Source organism: Polyodon spathula, chromosome 11 (genome assembly GCF_017654505.1).
Source record: "Polyodon spathula isolate WHYD16114869_AA chromosome 11, ASM1765450v1, whole genome shotgun sequence".
Taxonomy (NCBI): Eukaryota; Metazoa; Chordata; class Actinopteri; order Acipenseriformes; family Polyodontidae; genus Polyodon; species Polyodon spathula.
The window spans coordinates 33,224,901-33,240,095 of NC_054544.1; the positions used below are offsets into that span (position 1 = coordinate 33,224,901).

General features: G+C 37.4%; 1 protein-coding gene and 1 pseudogene across 1 annotated transcript; both read left to right on the plus strand.

Annotated features, from left to right (window-relative positions):
• The first annotated feature begins 1,475 nt into the window (after nucleotides 1-1,475).
• LOC121323467 lies at nucleotides 1,476-7,472 on the plus strand (annotated as a pseudogene).
• Nucleotides 7,473-9,634: 2,162 nt separating this feature from the next.
• Nucleotides 9,635-14,265, plus strand: LOC121322589 (extracellular calcium-sensing receptor-like). The gene is made up of 6 exons (XM_041262731.1): nucleotides 9,635-9,834; nucleotides 10,353-10,641; nucleotides 11,262-12,071; nucleotides 12,166-12,393; nucleotides 12,614-12,737; nucleotides 13,352-14,265. The coding sequence occupies exons 1-6, from the start codon at nucleotides 9,635-9,637 to the stop codon at nucleotides 14,263-14,265; spliced, it is 2,565 nt and encodes an 854-aa protein (XP_041118665.1).
• Nucleotides 14,266-15,195: the final 930 nt, after the last annotated feature.

A 15,195-nucleotide genomic window follows, 5' to 3' on the forward strand; every position in this document is an offset into this window, starting at 1 on the left:
TTCTAAAGGGCAGAGCTGTGCTCTGCCACAAGGACATTCTGGGTCATCACCAAACATAGGAGCCGCAACAACTCTTAGACCTTGTGATAGAGACAGAAAGAATCGATGTTGCAAATCTCCCTCCCAACGAGAAAGGATGCTGTGTAAGGACAGTGCTATGCTGTCTCCTAGATGGTAGATGGAAATCAGAAGGGAACCATATTAGGAGGGGCGCATAGTTGCAAGTACCCAGAACGACTCCATTGCAAGCAGCTGCGGGACGGCCCTTTATTGGAGAAACCATGGCGACGGGTTGTTTGCAGGGAGCAGTGTATGGGTACAAAGGGGAAGCAGCTACGTCGGTACGCTGCCTTGCACTGAGAACGTAAACTACTAGCCGGAGGATTGCGTTTGTTGTGATACGTGTTTGTTTTGTTACGTGTTTGTTTGTTGTCTGCAGAGGAGGAATACGGAACCAGCGGCTGCAGCCACGGAGCCAGCCCACATCACTAGAGCACTACCCTCACCACATGACACCAGCAAGACCCGCCGGATTAAGAGCACACTTTCGTGCATAGGACTATTGTGGAGTGTTGTGGTAATTATTTGTGACTGAAAACCAGCCGTGTTGCCCCCGATACCATTGCTGGTAGAGGGGTGTTTTTTTTTTGTTCTTTTATTAAAAACACTGACATTTTTGAGAAAAAGAACTGTTTGGACATCGTTTTATACACCACACCAGTTGCACAGTTCACAGTTGGTGACCAGAAGTGGGATCCAGGATGGACGCAGCCACATTGGGAGCGATGTTGGAGGCACAGAAGCGAAGACACTGGGAGGGGATGGCGACCATGATGGAAAGAATGCACGCCATGTTCCTGGAAGCCAATTGGGGGAGGGAACCAGCGAGGGAACCAATGGTGCCCTTTCTCAAGGTAAGGGTGGTGAAGATGTCGCTGGAGGAAGATATCTGGTAGCCTTCGAGAGGCAGGCAACTGCAGCACAGTGGCCTCGGGAGTGGTGGGCTACTCAGCTGGGACCCAATTTGATCGGGGAAGCCCAGGCAGCTTACCAAGCCCTGACTAATGAAGACGCCCTCGACTATGACCAGGTGAAGCAACTAGATATCACAGAGGAGACACACCCAGGACTGCGCCCTCGCGTGGCGGCGCAACAACTTGCAGACCACGTGACCCGGTGGCTCTGCCCCGGCACCAACAATGCTGAAAAGATTGCAGAGCTCATAGCGATTGAGCAGTTCATAAAGGTGCTGGAGCCAGACACCCAGAACTGGGTCAGTCGCCACCATACCATGCTGAACAGAGGCAGTCAGATTGGCTGAAGGGTTCAGGATACCCTGCCCACCCCTCCAGTGGTTACTACATTGCCCCTGCCTCCAACAAGCCCCGACTAGCGGGACCACCACAAAGCCTCACCCCCACTACCCATGGACCAGCACTGCAACATCACCCCATGGATGGCCTCCCTCCAACACAATGGAGATCGAGGGCGACCCCCAGCGGGGTAAGAGCAGAGCACCCCTCCCCGCTGTCGACCTGGCAGCAGGACAACCAGGATCCGTGGGCGCCCTTTCACCCCACTTGTTACCGGTGCCAGGAGGTCAGCCACCTCGTCAGGAATTGCCCGATGGCTATGGAATGTGGTGTGACCTCCCATTATGTCCTGACAGAACCAGGAAAGTCCAGGGGTAATGATTGGAAGGGGCCTTGTATTGTTAATGTACGGGCTGGTGATGCAAGTATCCACGCATTAGTGGACTCAGGATGTGGGCAAACTTTAATTAGAAAAGCTCTATTGGCGGGGGTACCTTGGTGGTCATGTGGGGTTGTGGTCATTTCCTGTATCCATGGGGATGACAAGGACTACCCCCTCACTAAATTAGATTTGACGATTGGATGTCATACCCGCCACGTAATCGTGGCTGTGGCTGAAAAGTTGCCATATCCAGTTATTTTGGGTCGAGACTGGCCACATTTTGATGCTATGATTAATAAAATGGTAAAGCCAGTCTCCGATAAGACCTTGGGAGCAGCGGGGGAAATTATTGGGGATATTGTTCCGCTGCACACTGATTTGTTCCATTCCCAATTTTGCCCAAGAAAAACAAAAAGAGAGCCAAGTGTTGAAAAATGGGAAGGAATGTTAACAAAACAAGGCTGGGGTTTGGTGGGAGAAACTTCAGAATCAGTCAAATGTAAGGGAAAGGGGATCAGGACTAAGGGGGCAGGTTACCGAAGCCCCCAGTGCTGAAGCTACTTTAGCTCCGCTCGATATCCCGGACATTCTGGGACCGAGATGTGGACCTAGCGTTGGAGCAAAAGAACGACCCTTCGCTGCAACACATCTGGGGGCAGGTTCGGTCTATCGAGGGGAAGGATGTAGAGGATAACCGGCCGCTAACATATCCTCACCACATTATTGTTGGGCACTTACTGTATAAAGTATCCCAAGCCATGAGCACAAGTCAGATTGTAACACAATTGCTTGTTCCCCAGTCTTTTCGATGTGAGATCATGCGGTTGGCTCACAATGTCCCATGTTCGGGCATGTATCGATGTATCGCATTTAGGTAGCGATAAGACTCAGGAACGAATATTGGCTCGGTTTTATTGGATGGGAGTTTTTAGTGAGGTGACGCGATATATAGTGGAGTGTCCGGAATGCCAGCAAGTAGAGCCGGGGCAGGTTCGCCTGGTCCCGCTGGTCCCACTGCCCCTGATCTCAGTTCCCTTTGAACGCATTGCTATGGATATAGTGGGTCCATTGAGCCAGTCTGACTCTGGATATGAGCATATTTTAGTAGTGGTGGACTACGCGACCAGATATCCTGAGGCAGTACCATTGAGATCCACTAGTGCTGCAGTAATTGCTCGAGAGCTTGTACATATTATAGCGAGAGTAGGGATTCCAAAAGAAATCCTCACTGTTCAAGGAAAAAACTTTATGTCACAGTGTTTAAAAGAAATTATTGCAAATTAAGTCCATTCAAACCTCCGTTTATCACCCGCAGAAGGATGGTTTGGTGGAACGTTTTAATCAGACTTTAAAACAGATGCTGAAGCGGTTTGTCAACCAAGAGAAACATTGGGCTAAACTCCTCCCCTACCTGATGTTTGTAGTGAAAGAGGTGCCTCAGAGCTCGACCAGGTTCTCTCCCTTTGAGCTTCTGTATGGAGGCAACCTTGAGGTATCCTTGATCTTGTGAAAGAAGGGTGGGAGGAGCAAACAAAAACTTCCAAAAACATAGTCAAGTATGTAATTATGTTGAGAGACCGTCTGGAATTGGTTGGTCGTTTGGCGCAAGAAAATCTAAAACTAGCTCAGCATCGCCAGGAGCAGCAGTACAACAAACAAGCACGAATTCTGACATTTTTCGTCCAGGTGAATGGAAGTCATAAAGAAGATCATGGGACCATCCCTTGCAGGGTGAGATCACCCATGGCCCAAAACAATGGCAGACAGTTGTGGGGGGAATGTATAGGTCTTTGTGTAAAAGTCATACAGAACTGGCCATTTGCAGCAAGTACCTTGACTTGGTTTCTGAACTGGTTTCTGAGTTTAACATTGACTCCCTAAGAGAAGATAGTGCTAAGCTTTATACCTCTTGACTGCAAGAAGATTCTGTAACCTGCAATAAACGAATGCCAACGAAAGCTCTGTGTTCACGACTCCTGCTAATAGGAAAAACAGACGTCTGCGAGTCAGTTTATCTACGCGTCGAAAAGAACCATTCCCGGCTAGGACACAAGTTGCTGTTTCTAGTTTGTAATCACAGCATAATGAGATTGCCTTGGAAGCGAAGCAAGAAGCATTCAAGAAGAAAACACACCGGACGTGTGTGAAATCTCTACTTGGGTTTTGAAGATAAAGGAGCTCAACTTGGGTTTGAAGATTTGTGGAAATGAAGCAAAGAGCTACAACGGAAGACTTGCTCTGGAGACTTTTGGGGTCTTCTTCAAGGAACCGTTGACTATAATTCCCTTACCTTTCCCTTGTGGAACTTGTATAATTAATGGTAACTACAACACATAGAAATTGATAAATAGTTATCTTACACTGCGCTTTTAATGTGCGTAAGAAAAACTTCAGAGTTTGAACCTTGTTAAAAAGTAACTAAGCTGCTTAACTCATAGTCATATGAATTCCTTATTTTAAAGTATACTTGTGTAATTGTTAGTAAACAATTGTAGTCCAGCCTTAGCTGTGATATTTTATTAGAAGAACTGAAATTGAACAAGTTTTGTTTTGCATTTGAATAATAGACACTTGTGTTTAACTAGAGTTATTTAGCCTGTGAGCGTTTAGACGCAGGGCCACTGTCTGGGTAGTGAGCTGAGGGAACTGCCAGCAGAGTGACGTCATCATCTACTAGCAGTGACACGCAACCTGTACTGAGATTGAAACAGAGGAGTGACTGTACTGTGTTAGAATGAAATGCTGAACCTATACTGAATGTTAGGAAAGCAATACTATTCTACTTGTACTGTACTTTTAATTGTGCTATTGAGAAACAACATTATATATATATATATATATATATATATATATATATATATATATACAGCATGAATAAGTGTTTACTAGTACTGCATTGATATGTATGTGAACCGTTACTTTATACTAATTTTATATGTTTTTCCTTTCTATACCATTAGTATTATTATCTAATAAACTGCTACAATATTTAACCTACCTTTTTTGTGGTTGAAGGTGTTTTGTATGTTCATTATAATTCTTCGATCTTATACAGGTCATTAAATAAAATTATTATGATGAGGTCTTAATTAACATTAATGAATACTCAGATTATTTAAAATATAACTAATATATTGTCTGTTTAGCCAATAATCTAATATTTAATAATATTGTTTAGTATTAACACACATTAATTTGAACTATATTAATTATTTCCATTAATTGTTTAAAGTAATTATTAAACAAACTAATGTGATTAGCCCCAGATCTTTTTTAAAATCTGTATAATTATTTTGTGCATTTCCCTTACAGTTTAAATTTTACAGAATTTCAATTTGCTCAGACTATGATATTTGCCACTGAAGAAATAAATAACAGTTCAGAGCTACTTCCTGGTGTTTCTCTGGGCTACAAGTTACATGACGATTGTGGTTCAATTTCATTGGCAATACGAGCAGCACTGGCTCTAGTGAATGGACAGGAAGAGGGAATGAATCTCAATTCCTGCACCAAACAATCTACTGTTCCTGCTTTTATAGGACAATCTGGGTCATCACCAGGCATAGGAGTCGCAACAACTCTTAGACCTTTTCAAATCCCAGTGGTGAGGAATGTATTATATTTTAAAATCATTTTTTTATATAAAAAATATAAACGGTACAAATAAAGCAAAACATTTGGAAATATATTATAATAGGTGAAAAACTACTTAGATACAGTAAACTGACATAGCTGTCTAGCGTAGTTTCCAGTAGTGACCTATACAAATATTGTGCTACATTTAAAGTAGTTCCTTTACTTACTGCAAACAAAGTTTAATTGATTGTGTTTATTAGAAATATAGCACTTTAAAGTAATTAAATATTACTGGTTAAAAGACACATTTTCAATTCTTATACGTGTTGCTGACACTGCAATGTGTTAAAAGATAATGCATAAAATAAAACAAATTCTACAAGTACAACATGTTCCATGAATACTTAAATTGATGGGGTTTTTTTGCACTTATTATTGTTTTTAAGATTATTTTATATAAAATATGTGTTTCTCTTTACCATTTCGCATAATATTTGCAGGATTGTTATTTCATATTTTCCTTCAATACATTTTGCAACCTGTGCATGCCTTAGCAACAAAAAGGAGTTCCCTTCATTTTTCAGAACCATACCAAGTGATTATTATCAAAGCAGAGCCCCGGCACAGCTTGTGAAGCATTTTGGATGGACTTGGGTTGGGACAATAAGAAGTGACAATGATTACGGCAACACAGGAATGGCTACCTTTGTGCAAGCTGCCAAAGAACAGGGGGTTTGCATTGAATATTCAGAAGCTATTTACAGAGCTAATCCGAGAGTGACATTTCTTAAAACTGTGAACACTATAAAAGAATCTTCTTCAAAGGTTATTGTGGCTTTCACTTCTTTTATACATACATATTTTCTATTAAAATAACTGTTGCTTCAGAATGTCACTGGCTTGCAGTGGGTAGGCAGTGAAGCTTGGATTTCTGAGGAAACTCTAGCAACAGAAGCTAATTACAGAGTGCTTGGTGAGGCAACTGGATTTTCTATCAGTAATGCACAAATAACAGGATTGCAAGAATTTTTACAGCATGTTCGTCCATCTTACACACCAGGGAACATGGGTTTGAACATGTTTTGGGAAACAGTTTTCAGTTGTACATTGACTACTCAAGAAAATACTTCAAACATTAATCCATGCACAGGATCTGAGAATTTTGGAGAAATATACAACAAGTACACTGATGTATCTGAGCTGAGAATTACCAATAATGTCTATAAAGCAATGTATTCTATAGCCCATTCACTACAAAATCTGATTACATGTGAAAATGGACCTTTTGCCGATACGACATGTGCAAACCATGTGAAGATTGAACCATTCTCATTGATTGGAGCCTGTTTAACTATTGCTATATCTGTTGTGTTCTTTCTTTATAGAGATACTGCCACTGTAAGAGCAAATAACTCTGAACCAGGTTTCCTTCTGTTTTCATTAGCACTCTGTTTCCTTTGTGCACTTACTTTCATTAGCCAGCCCTCTAGAGTGGTCCTTTATGTTGCGCCGCACCTCCTTTGCGATGACATTTGTCCTGTTTTTCTCTTGTGTTCTGGGGAAAACAATAGTCATGTTAATGGTGTTCAGGGCTACACTTCCTAGTAATAATACGATGAAATGGTTTGGACCCGCCCAGCAGAGGTTAAGTGTTTTTGCATTCACATTCATTCAGGCTTTAATATGCACTCTTTGGTTTGGTATACCCCCTCCTTTACCTCATAAAAACATGAACTCCTTCAAAGAGAGAATCATTTGAGTGCAACCTGGGATCTGCAGCAGCATTTTATGCTGTATTAGGGTATACTGGGTTTCTTGCTGCCATGTGCTTTGTGCTCGCTTTTCTGGCCAGGAAGCTTCCAGATAACTTTAATTAAACTAAATTCATTACATTTAGCATGCTCATATTCTGTGCTGTTTGGATCACCTTTATCCCAGCTTACATCAGTTCACCTGGGAAGTACACAATAGCTGTAGAGATATTTGCTACTTTAGCTTCTAGTTTTGGTTTGCGCTTCTGTATTTTTGCTCCCAAATGTTACATTATAATACTGCAACCAGAGAAAAATACAAAAAAACATTTGATTGGAAAAGCGAAAAATAAACTTACACACTATGAATCTTTACATTTTGCTCTTTTTTGTTTTGTTTTTAATAAATTGCTAACATGTATACAGGTGTTCTACAGTGTGAAGATTTAAACATACACTTAAATATAGTTTTTGTATTGCAATCACAATCTTATAGGTTTACACAGCAGAAAATAAAATAAAAATATTAGTCAAAGAAGCTTCAATAAGAATTGCACACAGAAAGAATGCAGATGTATGGAAATCTAAATATGAGTATAGGTGTTTGTTTGAAACAGTTGTTTAAAAAATAGAAATATTTAAGGATCACTTAAAGTGCTTTAGCATATTATATGTATGTGTAAGGTAATTTCAAACCAAAAAAAAATTAGATTCTTTCTGAAAGGTAACCAAACACTTTCTCCACATCTGGCAAAATCATAAATTCACTGTTTGTCATGCACCTACCCTTCCTTAGCACCCTTTTTTAAAATTAACTTACTGTATATGTCAGATATTTGCTAAATAAAATGAATAACTGATCTGAATAAAGTCTGCTTATATTGTCTTCTCTCCCAACATTTTTTTTCTTCAACCATAGTAATATCATTAGGTTGCTAAACTCCTAAGTTGTGTGACCGTTTATGTGTGTCATATGTTGTTTCGTTATCATGTTACTTCTAAAATCATTATATTCATTATTTCAACCTGCTTTTTCCTACATACTTTTCTTAAAACTTATTTTAAATTGGATGATGGCAAGACAAAAAGAAAGCTGACTGCTGTCTTTTTTAACATGTGATTCTATCCAATTAACCTCTTAGTTATACTATATATACAGCAGAGAGTATCAATCTTACTGTCTTTTCATTTCCTCCCTGCCCAACTTATTGATTTTAATATCTGCTCACCAGGCTATGCCCCTTGGGATCACAACTCATTTGAAATGAGGTCCTGGAGCACCAGAAGACTCAGTGTGCATACACAAAGTCATTCACACTACATTTGTACACTAGCACAAATCGAAATATTTACACTAATATTATTTCCTAAAAAGATAGACTACAGCTACGAAGCAAATTTTTAAATTTATTCTTTTTTTAAATAACCCATCAAACTTTTTAAAATGTACTCTGAGTCACAACATTCTCAATGTCATTTCAATCACGACGAGCTGCTAATACAAATGAGCCCCTTCCCTCATTCCCGCACGTCTGTTTTCATGATCTGTGTTGTTGATGCTCAAGTCACTGGGTGCAGTAGGCTGCTACTCACATGAACACAGTATTAACACCTTACACAGGAATACTTTCTGCCATCTGAATTACTATAATATTAATGTGTGTATCCTTTTATTATCCCATGATACAGTATGTGTTCAAAATCGCCATATATTTCTGTTTCTGCTCTGACCACTATGTTTTACCTGGAAGACAGTTTCTAAAGAAGCCCTGAGTTCTCCAGTAAGTCTGGTTTAAAATGACCACTAGTCATTTCTTCAATAGAAATTATCAGACAAACTCACTGGTTCAGGGGGAATGAATTGACCAGCACATACACCAAGTGTACCCCTGTGGACATTTTTACATTGGTCTCATAAACACTTTAAGATAAACATTTCCACCTTGCATGCTATTGCTCACAGACTGTCACAAAAATGCTGGTGATGTTAAAAAATATAGTAAATGAGAAGCAGAAATAAATGATGACGAAATGTGAACAAAAACAAAGCATACTCAGAAGCCTAATCAATAGCATTTATTCCATATACCACCAGATTCCAAGACTTTTAATAATTCTGAAACAAGTTTCATCTCAATTGAATATGTACTGCGTAAAAGAGATTGTGAGATATCTACGGTACTGCTATACTGTAAATCTCTGCAGTGGATTCTAATGCTCAACAACTTTTGCTAAAGAATACAATTAATAAGTTCACAATTGAACTTCTCTAGATATACGCAACACTGTACATTATTACATGTTGCATGCCTTTAACATCCCCAGTGGGATTTGGTATAGATTATTATTTATTTTTATTTTTTAAAATCCAACAAGGTCATTGTAGCAATCACTAAGTGCTCTGGTTAATTGCAAGTTCATACCTACAGCTTATAGTTTATGATTACAATTCAGTTGGTCTTCCAGATCAAAAATTGATTTTACCTTTGAGAATACACGATTTGAGAGGAAGAACTTAACTTGGGTAATTTAATCTCAGGTGATTTCACTACATACTATTTAAACTCATGAAGTCATAGTTTTGCAAGTCTGATCAGAAAGACCATTTTGAAATGCTACTCCTGCTCGTCGTATTAACTGCTCTCTTAACAAGGGCAGAAGAGACTGTTTGCAGGTTACAAGGAACACAAGAACTGCCTCATTTTTCAAAAGATGGTGACATTATAATTGGAGGAATCTTTTCATTTCATGACAGTCTTCTTGATGCCAAACCCACGTATAACGTCATTCCTGAACCACCAAGATGCAAAGGGTAAGATAATTACAGGTACATTTTGTTCTATCATCAGGCTACAGATAGTCTTTATTTTACATTATGTTCCCCTTTAAACAATAGCCTGAAATTTAACAACATCTCTGAAGTGGGAATATTAATTGATTAAAATATTAAATTTATAATGGTTCATATTCACATTGTTCATCATATGCTTATGTTTTGTTTATTGTTCAATAGAATAAATTAATTAAATTATTCAAACAGCGCTACAAGTGCATTTCTTTAGCATGCATTTATCATTTGACTGCTTTTTCATTGTTTACTACATTATATCAGCCTGGGGAGCTTGTTTACAGTAAAAATAAAGCAAACAAGCTAAAAAAAATACTTGGAAAGACCTATTATTTAAATTAGAACATACAATAACTGAAGAGGGATAATCTCCAACATAAATGCACAAACAATCATCCAGCTTAAAGGGATTTAAAACAAGAAAATACTTTCTGATGTCTGATGCCTTTTTATTTATTTTTTTTTGTGCTTTTTCCTTACAGTTTAAACGTAAGAGAATTTCAGTTTGCTCAGAGTATGATTTTTGCCATTGAAGAAATAAATAACAGTTCAGAGCTACTTCCTGGTGTTTCTCTGGGCTACAAGTTATATGATGATTGTAGTTCCACACCTATGGCTGTAAGAGCAGCACTGACTTTAGTGAATGGACAGGAAGAAGGAATGGATCTCAATTCCTGCAAACAATCTACTGTTCCTGCTTTTATAGGACATTCTGGGTCATCACCAAGCATAGGAGTTGCAACAACTCTTAGACCTTTTCAAATTCCAATGGTGAGAAATATATTATACTTATATGATCAATATCATGTACAAATGTTTTTTAGAAATAAAGTATAACATGTTATCTGAACAAGTTACAGTTACTGACATAAGTCAAGCTTATAAAAAAATGCTTTGTTTGCTACTGACAAATACATGTAAAGATGTAATATTATGTTTAATCAAAGCCCTAAACCTGCTGCAATAAAATAAAAAAAAAAATTGAGTGTCATTGAAAAATAAACATATTTAGATTGATCTGATGATCAACTTCCTATAGCAATTTTATTTTTTTTTAATTTGCATGGTGGTAATGCTGCAGTTCTATATATATATATATATATATATATATATATATAATATATATATATATATATATATATATATATATATATATATATATATATATGAATGACTTTTGAATTACCTTGTGGAAACAAACAGCTTAACGTTATAGTCATAGTCATCATTTAATATGCTAATACTTTCAACACAGAGTTTTTTATCATTTAAAATACAATGTTTTATTATATACTTTGTCTGCTTTAAAGGCTGCTTTACGTTTTACATAATGTTTTATTTTATTTTTATAATTAAATGATTGTGTTATTTCCTATTTTCCTTCAACACAGATAAGTTATTTTGCAACCTGTGCATGTCTCGGCAACAAAAAGGCATTTCCTTCATTTTTCAGAACCATACCAAGTGATTATTATCAAAGCAGAGCCCTGGCACAGCTTGTGAAGCATTTTGGATGGACTTGGATTGGGGCTATTAGAAATGATGATGACTATGGCAACACAGGCATGGCTACCTTTGTGAAAGCAGCCCAAGAAGAGGGGGTTTGCATTGAATATTCAGAGACTATTTACAGAACATATCCAAGAGAAAAACTAATTAAAACTGTAGATATTATAAAAAAGTCATCTTCGAAGGTTATTGTAGCTTTCACTTCTTACATAGATCTTGAAGTGCTGGTTAAAGAACTGTTGCTTCAGAATGTTACTGGATTTCAGTGGGTAGGCACTGAAGCTTGGACTTCTGCCGAATCTCACAAAAGAGAAGCAGGTTACAGAGTTCTTGGTGGGGTAATTGGACTTGCTGTCAGTAATGCACAAATAACAGGATTGAAAGAATTTTTACAGCAGGTTCGGCCATCTTACACACCCGGGAACATGGGATTGAACACATTTTGGGAATCAGTTTTTAGTTGTACCTTGCCTTCTCAAGAAAAGACTGCAACAGTAAATCCATGCACAGGATCAGAGAATTTTGAATATATAAACAATCAGTACACTGATGTGTCTGATTTGAGGATTACCAATAATGTCTATAAAGCAATGTATGCTATCGCCCATTCACTACACAATCTTATTAAATGCAAAAATGGACCTTTGCCAGATATGCCATGTGCCAACAATATGAAGATTGAACCATGGCAGGTACAGTAAAGGATTATGTTTTACTACAGTGTTAATGCTATCAGAAATTAAATCCATGTTTGTACTATTATACTAGTATACTGTCTTCTTTTAGGTATTACATCATCTGAAAACAGTTAATTTCACTATCAAGAGTGGAGAGAGTGTCTATTTTGACCAGAATGGAGATCCAGCAGCAAGATATGAAGTAGTAAACTGGCAGCTCAATAAAGAGGGCAAAACGCAATTTGTAACAGTTGGTCTCTATGATGAATCTTTACCGGAAGGACAAAAGATTGTAATGAATAACGTCAGCATTGCTTGGGCAGATGGCCAACATAAGGTGTAGTCATCAAAAAAAATATATAATTGTATAATACTTGAAATCTGTATTTTTTTATAAAGATTGTTTTAACTATTTGCAATGTGTTTTTTTGTGATTGTTATTATCTTTAGAGCAAGATAATAAAAATCACATGTTAAACACATTTAAATATCTAACTACACCTGCTAATGTGATTATGTCCTCTGAATTTACACCATTTTTTAAAATTGTTTCCAAGGTGCCTAAATCAGTGTGCAGTGAGAGCTGTCCTCCAGGCACTCGGAAGGCTGTTCAGAAAGGAAAGCCTATTTGCTGTTTTGACTGCATACCATGCGCTACAGCAGAAATCAGCAATACGACTGGTAAGCTAAAAAGCAGCAAGAGATAAATAAAAAACTAACACTTAGCTTTACAAACAATCAGCATAGAAAAACACTAGCCATTTAAACAAAGGTGGGATGATCTGCTTTCTTTCCTTGGCTTATTGTTGCTATGCTTCCCTGTGCTAAACAGAGCATTTACATTCAGTAGCAGGTAGTAGAGGAGTGGCAGTTTAGATCGAAGTGTGGCTAGGAGGGAGGAGTCTTGTATGCATGCCTGCAGAATTATGGTATTGTTAGCAAAGTGGTAAGCAAGCAATACCTGGTTTATGATGAAACAGAATGCACAGAAGACTATGGCAGAATATAGTAAACATTCACAGTTATTTTGTGTGTATATTAACTATTAGAAAACAAAAAAAGAATAGTTGTTGTTCCAGGCAACAAACAAGGTTTACTACTATGAAGACATGTTTAAATACATAATTGTGAATTTGCTGGAACTATTTATGGGTTAAAACGATCAGCTCTTTTTTTTTTTTTTTTGTACTTGACATTTGTTTTCCACATGCGAATACGCATTGATGAAATGTTGCTTTTACTAGAATCCTGTTAAAAGAAAAAAAAAAACCAGTGCCTTTTTTTTGTTTGTACAGATTCCATTGATTGTGTGAAGTGCCCTTTGGAATACAGGTCGAATGAGCAAAGAGATACATGCATCTTAAAGGACATTGAATTCCTTTCATTTGGAGAACTCATGGGAATATTGTTAGTGATAGTCTCATTGATTGGAGCCTGTTTAACCACTGCTATAGCTGTTGTTTTCTTTTGTTACAGGGATACCCCCATGGTTAAAGCTAATAACTCTGAGCTCAGTTTCCTTCTTCTGTTTTCATTAGCTCTGTGTTTCCTTTGTTCACTTACTTTCATTGGCCAGCCCTCTGAGTGGTCCTGTATGTTGCGCCACACTGCCTTTGGGATCACATTTGTCCTGTGCCTCTCTTGTGTTCTGGGGAAAACAATAGTTGTGTTAATGGTATTTAGGTCTACACTTCCTGGTAATAATATGATGAAATGGTTTGGGCCCGTCCAGCAGCGGTTAAGTGTTTTTTCATTTACACTCATACAGGTCTTGATATGTACACTTTGGTTAATACTATCCCCTCCTTTCCCTAATAAAAATACACACTCCTTCAAAGATAGAATCATTCTAGAATGTGACCTAGGATCTGCAGCAGCATTTTACACTGTGTTAGGGTATATTGGATTTCTTGCTGCCATGTGCTTTGTGCTCGCCTTTTTGGCACGCAAACTTCCAGATAACTTCAATGAAGGTAAATTAATTACGTTTAGCATGCTCATATTCTGTGCTGTTTGGATCACTTTTATCCCAGCTTACATCAGTTCACCTGGGAAGTACACAGTAGCTGTAGAAATATTTGCTATTTTAGCTTCAAGTTTTGGTTTACTTTTCTGTATTTTTGTCCCTAAATGTTTTATAATATTACTAAAACCAGAGATTAACACAAAGAAACACTTGTTGGGCAAAGTGCCATCAACGTCACATTAGAAATACAGTAGTAGGTATACAGTAGGCCTACATAATACATAGAAATACATAGAATCACCATATTGATACTGTACATATATATAGGTGTGAGCTGGAATACTATATTACAAATCTGAGCATTAAACAAAGAGCATAACAATTAGAAGAGTATAAAAAACTCAATTAGTGTATTCATATCAATTATTAAAAAACAACAAAACAAAACAAAAAAAAACATAAATAAATGGCCCAGAATAATGTCATTTAATAACATATGTAATGAATGTATTGAAGTATGCTGTTTTTCTGCATCAGTTGTGTTTTGTTTCATGTATTAAAAACAATACAAAAAATGACACTTGTATTACTGGTCTGGCAAAATAACAGAATGTAAATTATCACTTAATTAAAAAAAATGGTTTGATCTTTGGGGCATTTTCTTTAATGATGTGGACCTTTTCAGTTTATTGTGTTACATGTTCCCATGTTTTGCTACAACTGTTTACGTAAGGCATGTGTATTGCTTTATTTATTTATTTATTTATTTATTTATCTATTTATTTATTTATTACATTTGGACCACTTTTTAAAACTTTTAAATTGCATTCTCTCAGAACTACATTTCCCATCACCCTCTTGCTCATACATGTAACTGAGACTGATTTACCAGTAAGAAGGAGGATGATGGGAAATGTAGTCTCTTGAGGTTTATGCAGGTACATGTGAAGCCATCTTGAGGCAGTGAATGCAATTTAAAAGTCTAAAAAAGTGGTCAAAATGTAAATAAATAAATAAATAAAAACAATACACACACCTTATGTAAACAGTTGTAGCAACACATGGGAACATGTAACATAATAAAATAAATGTACCCTTAGAAGCATTATAATCATTATAATCTTTTTTTTAAAGTTTTTTTTAATCCTTTCCTTTACTGTTCAGAATGTATTT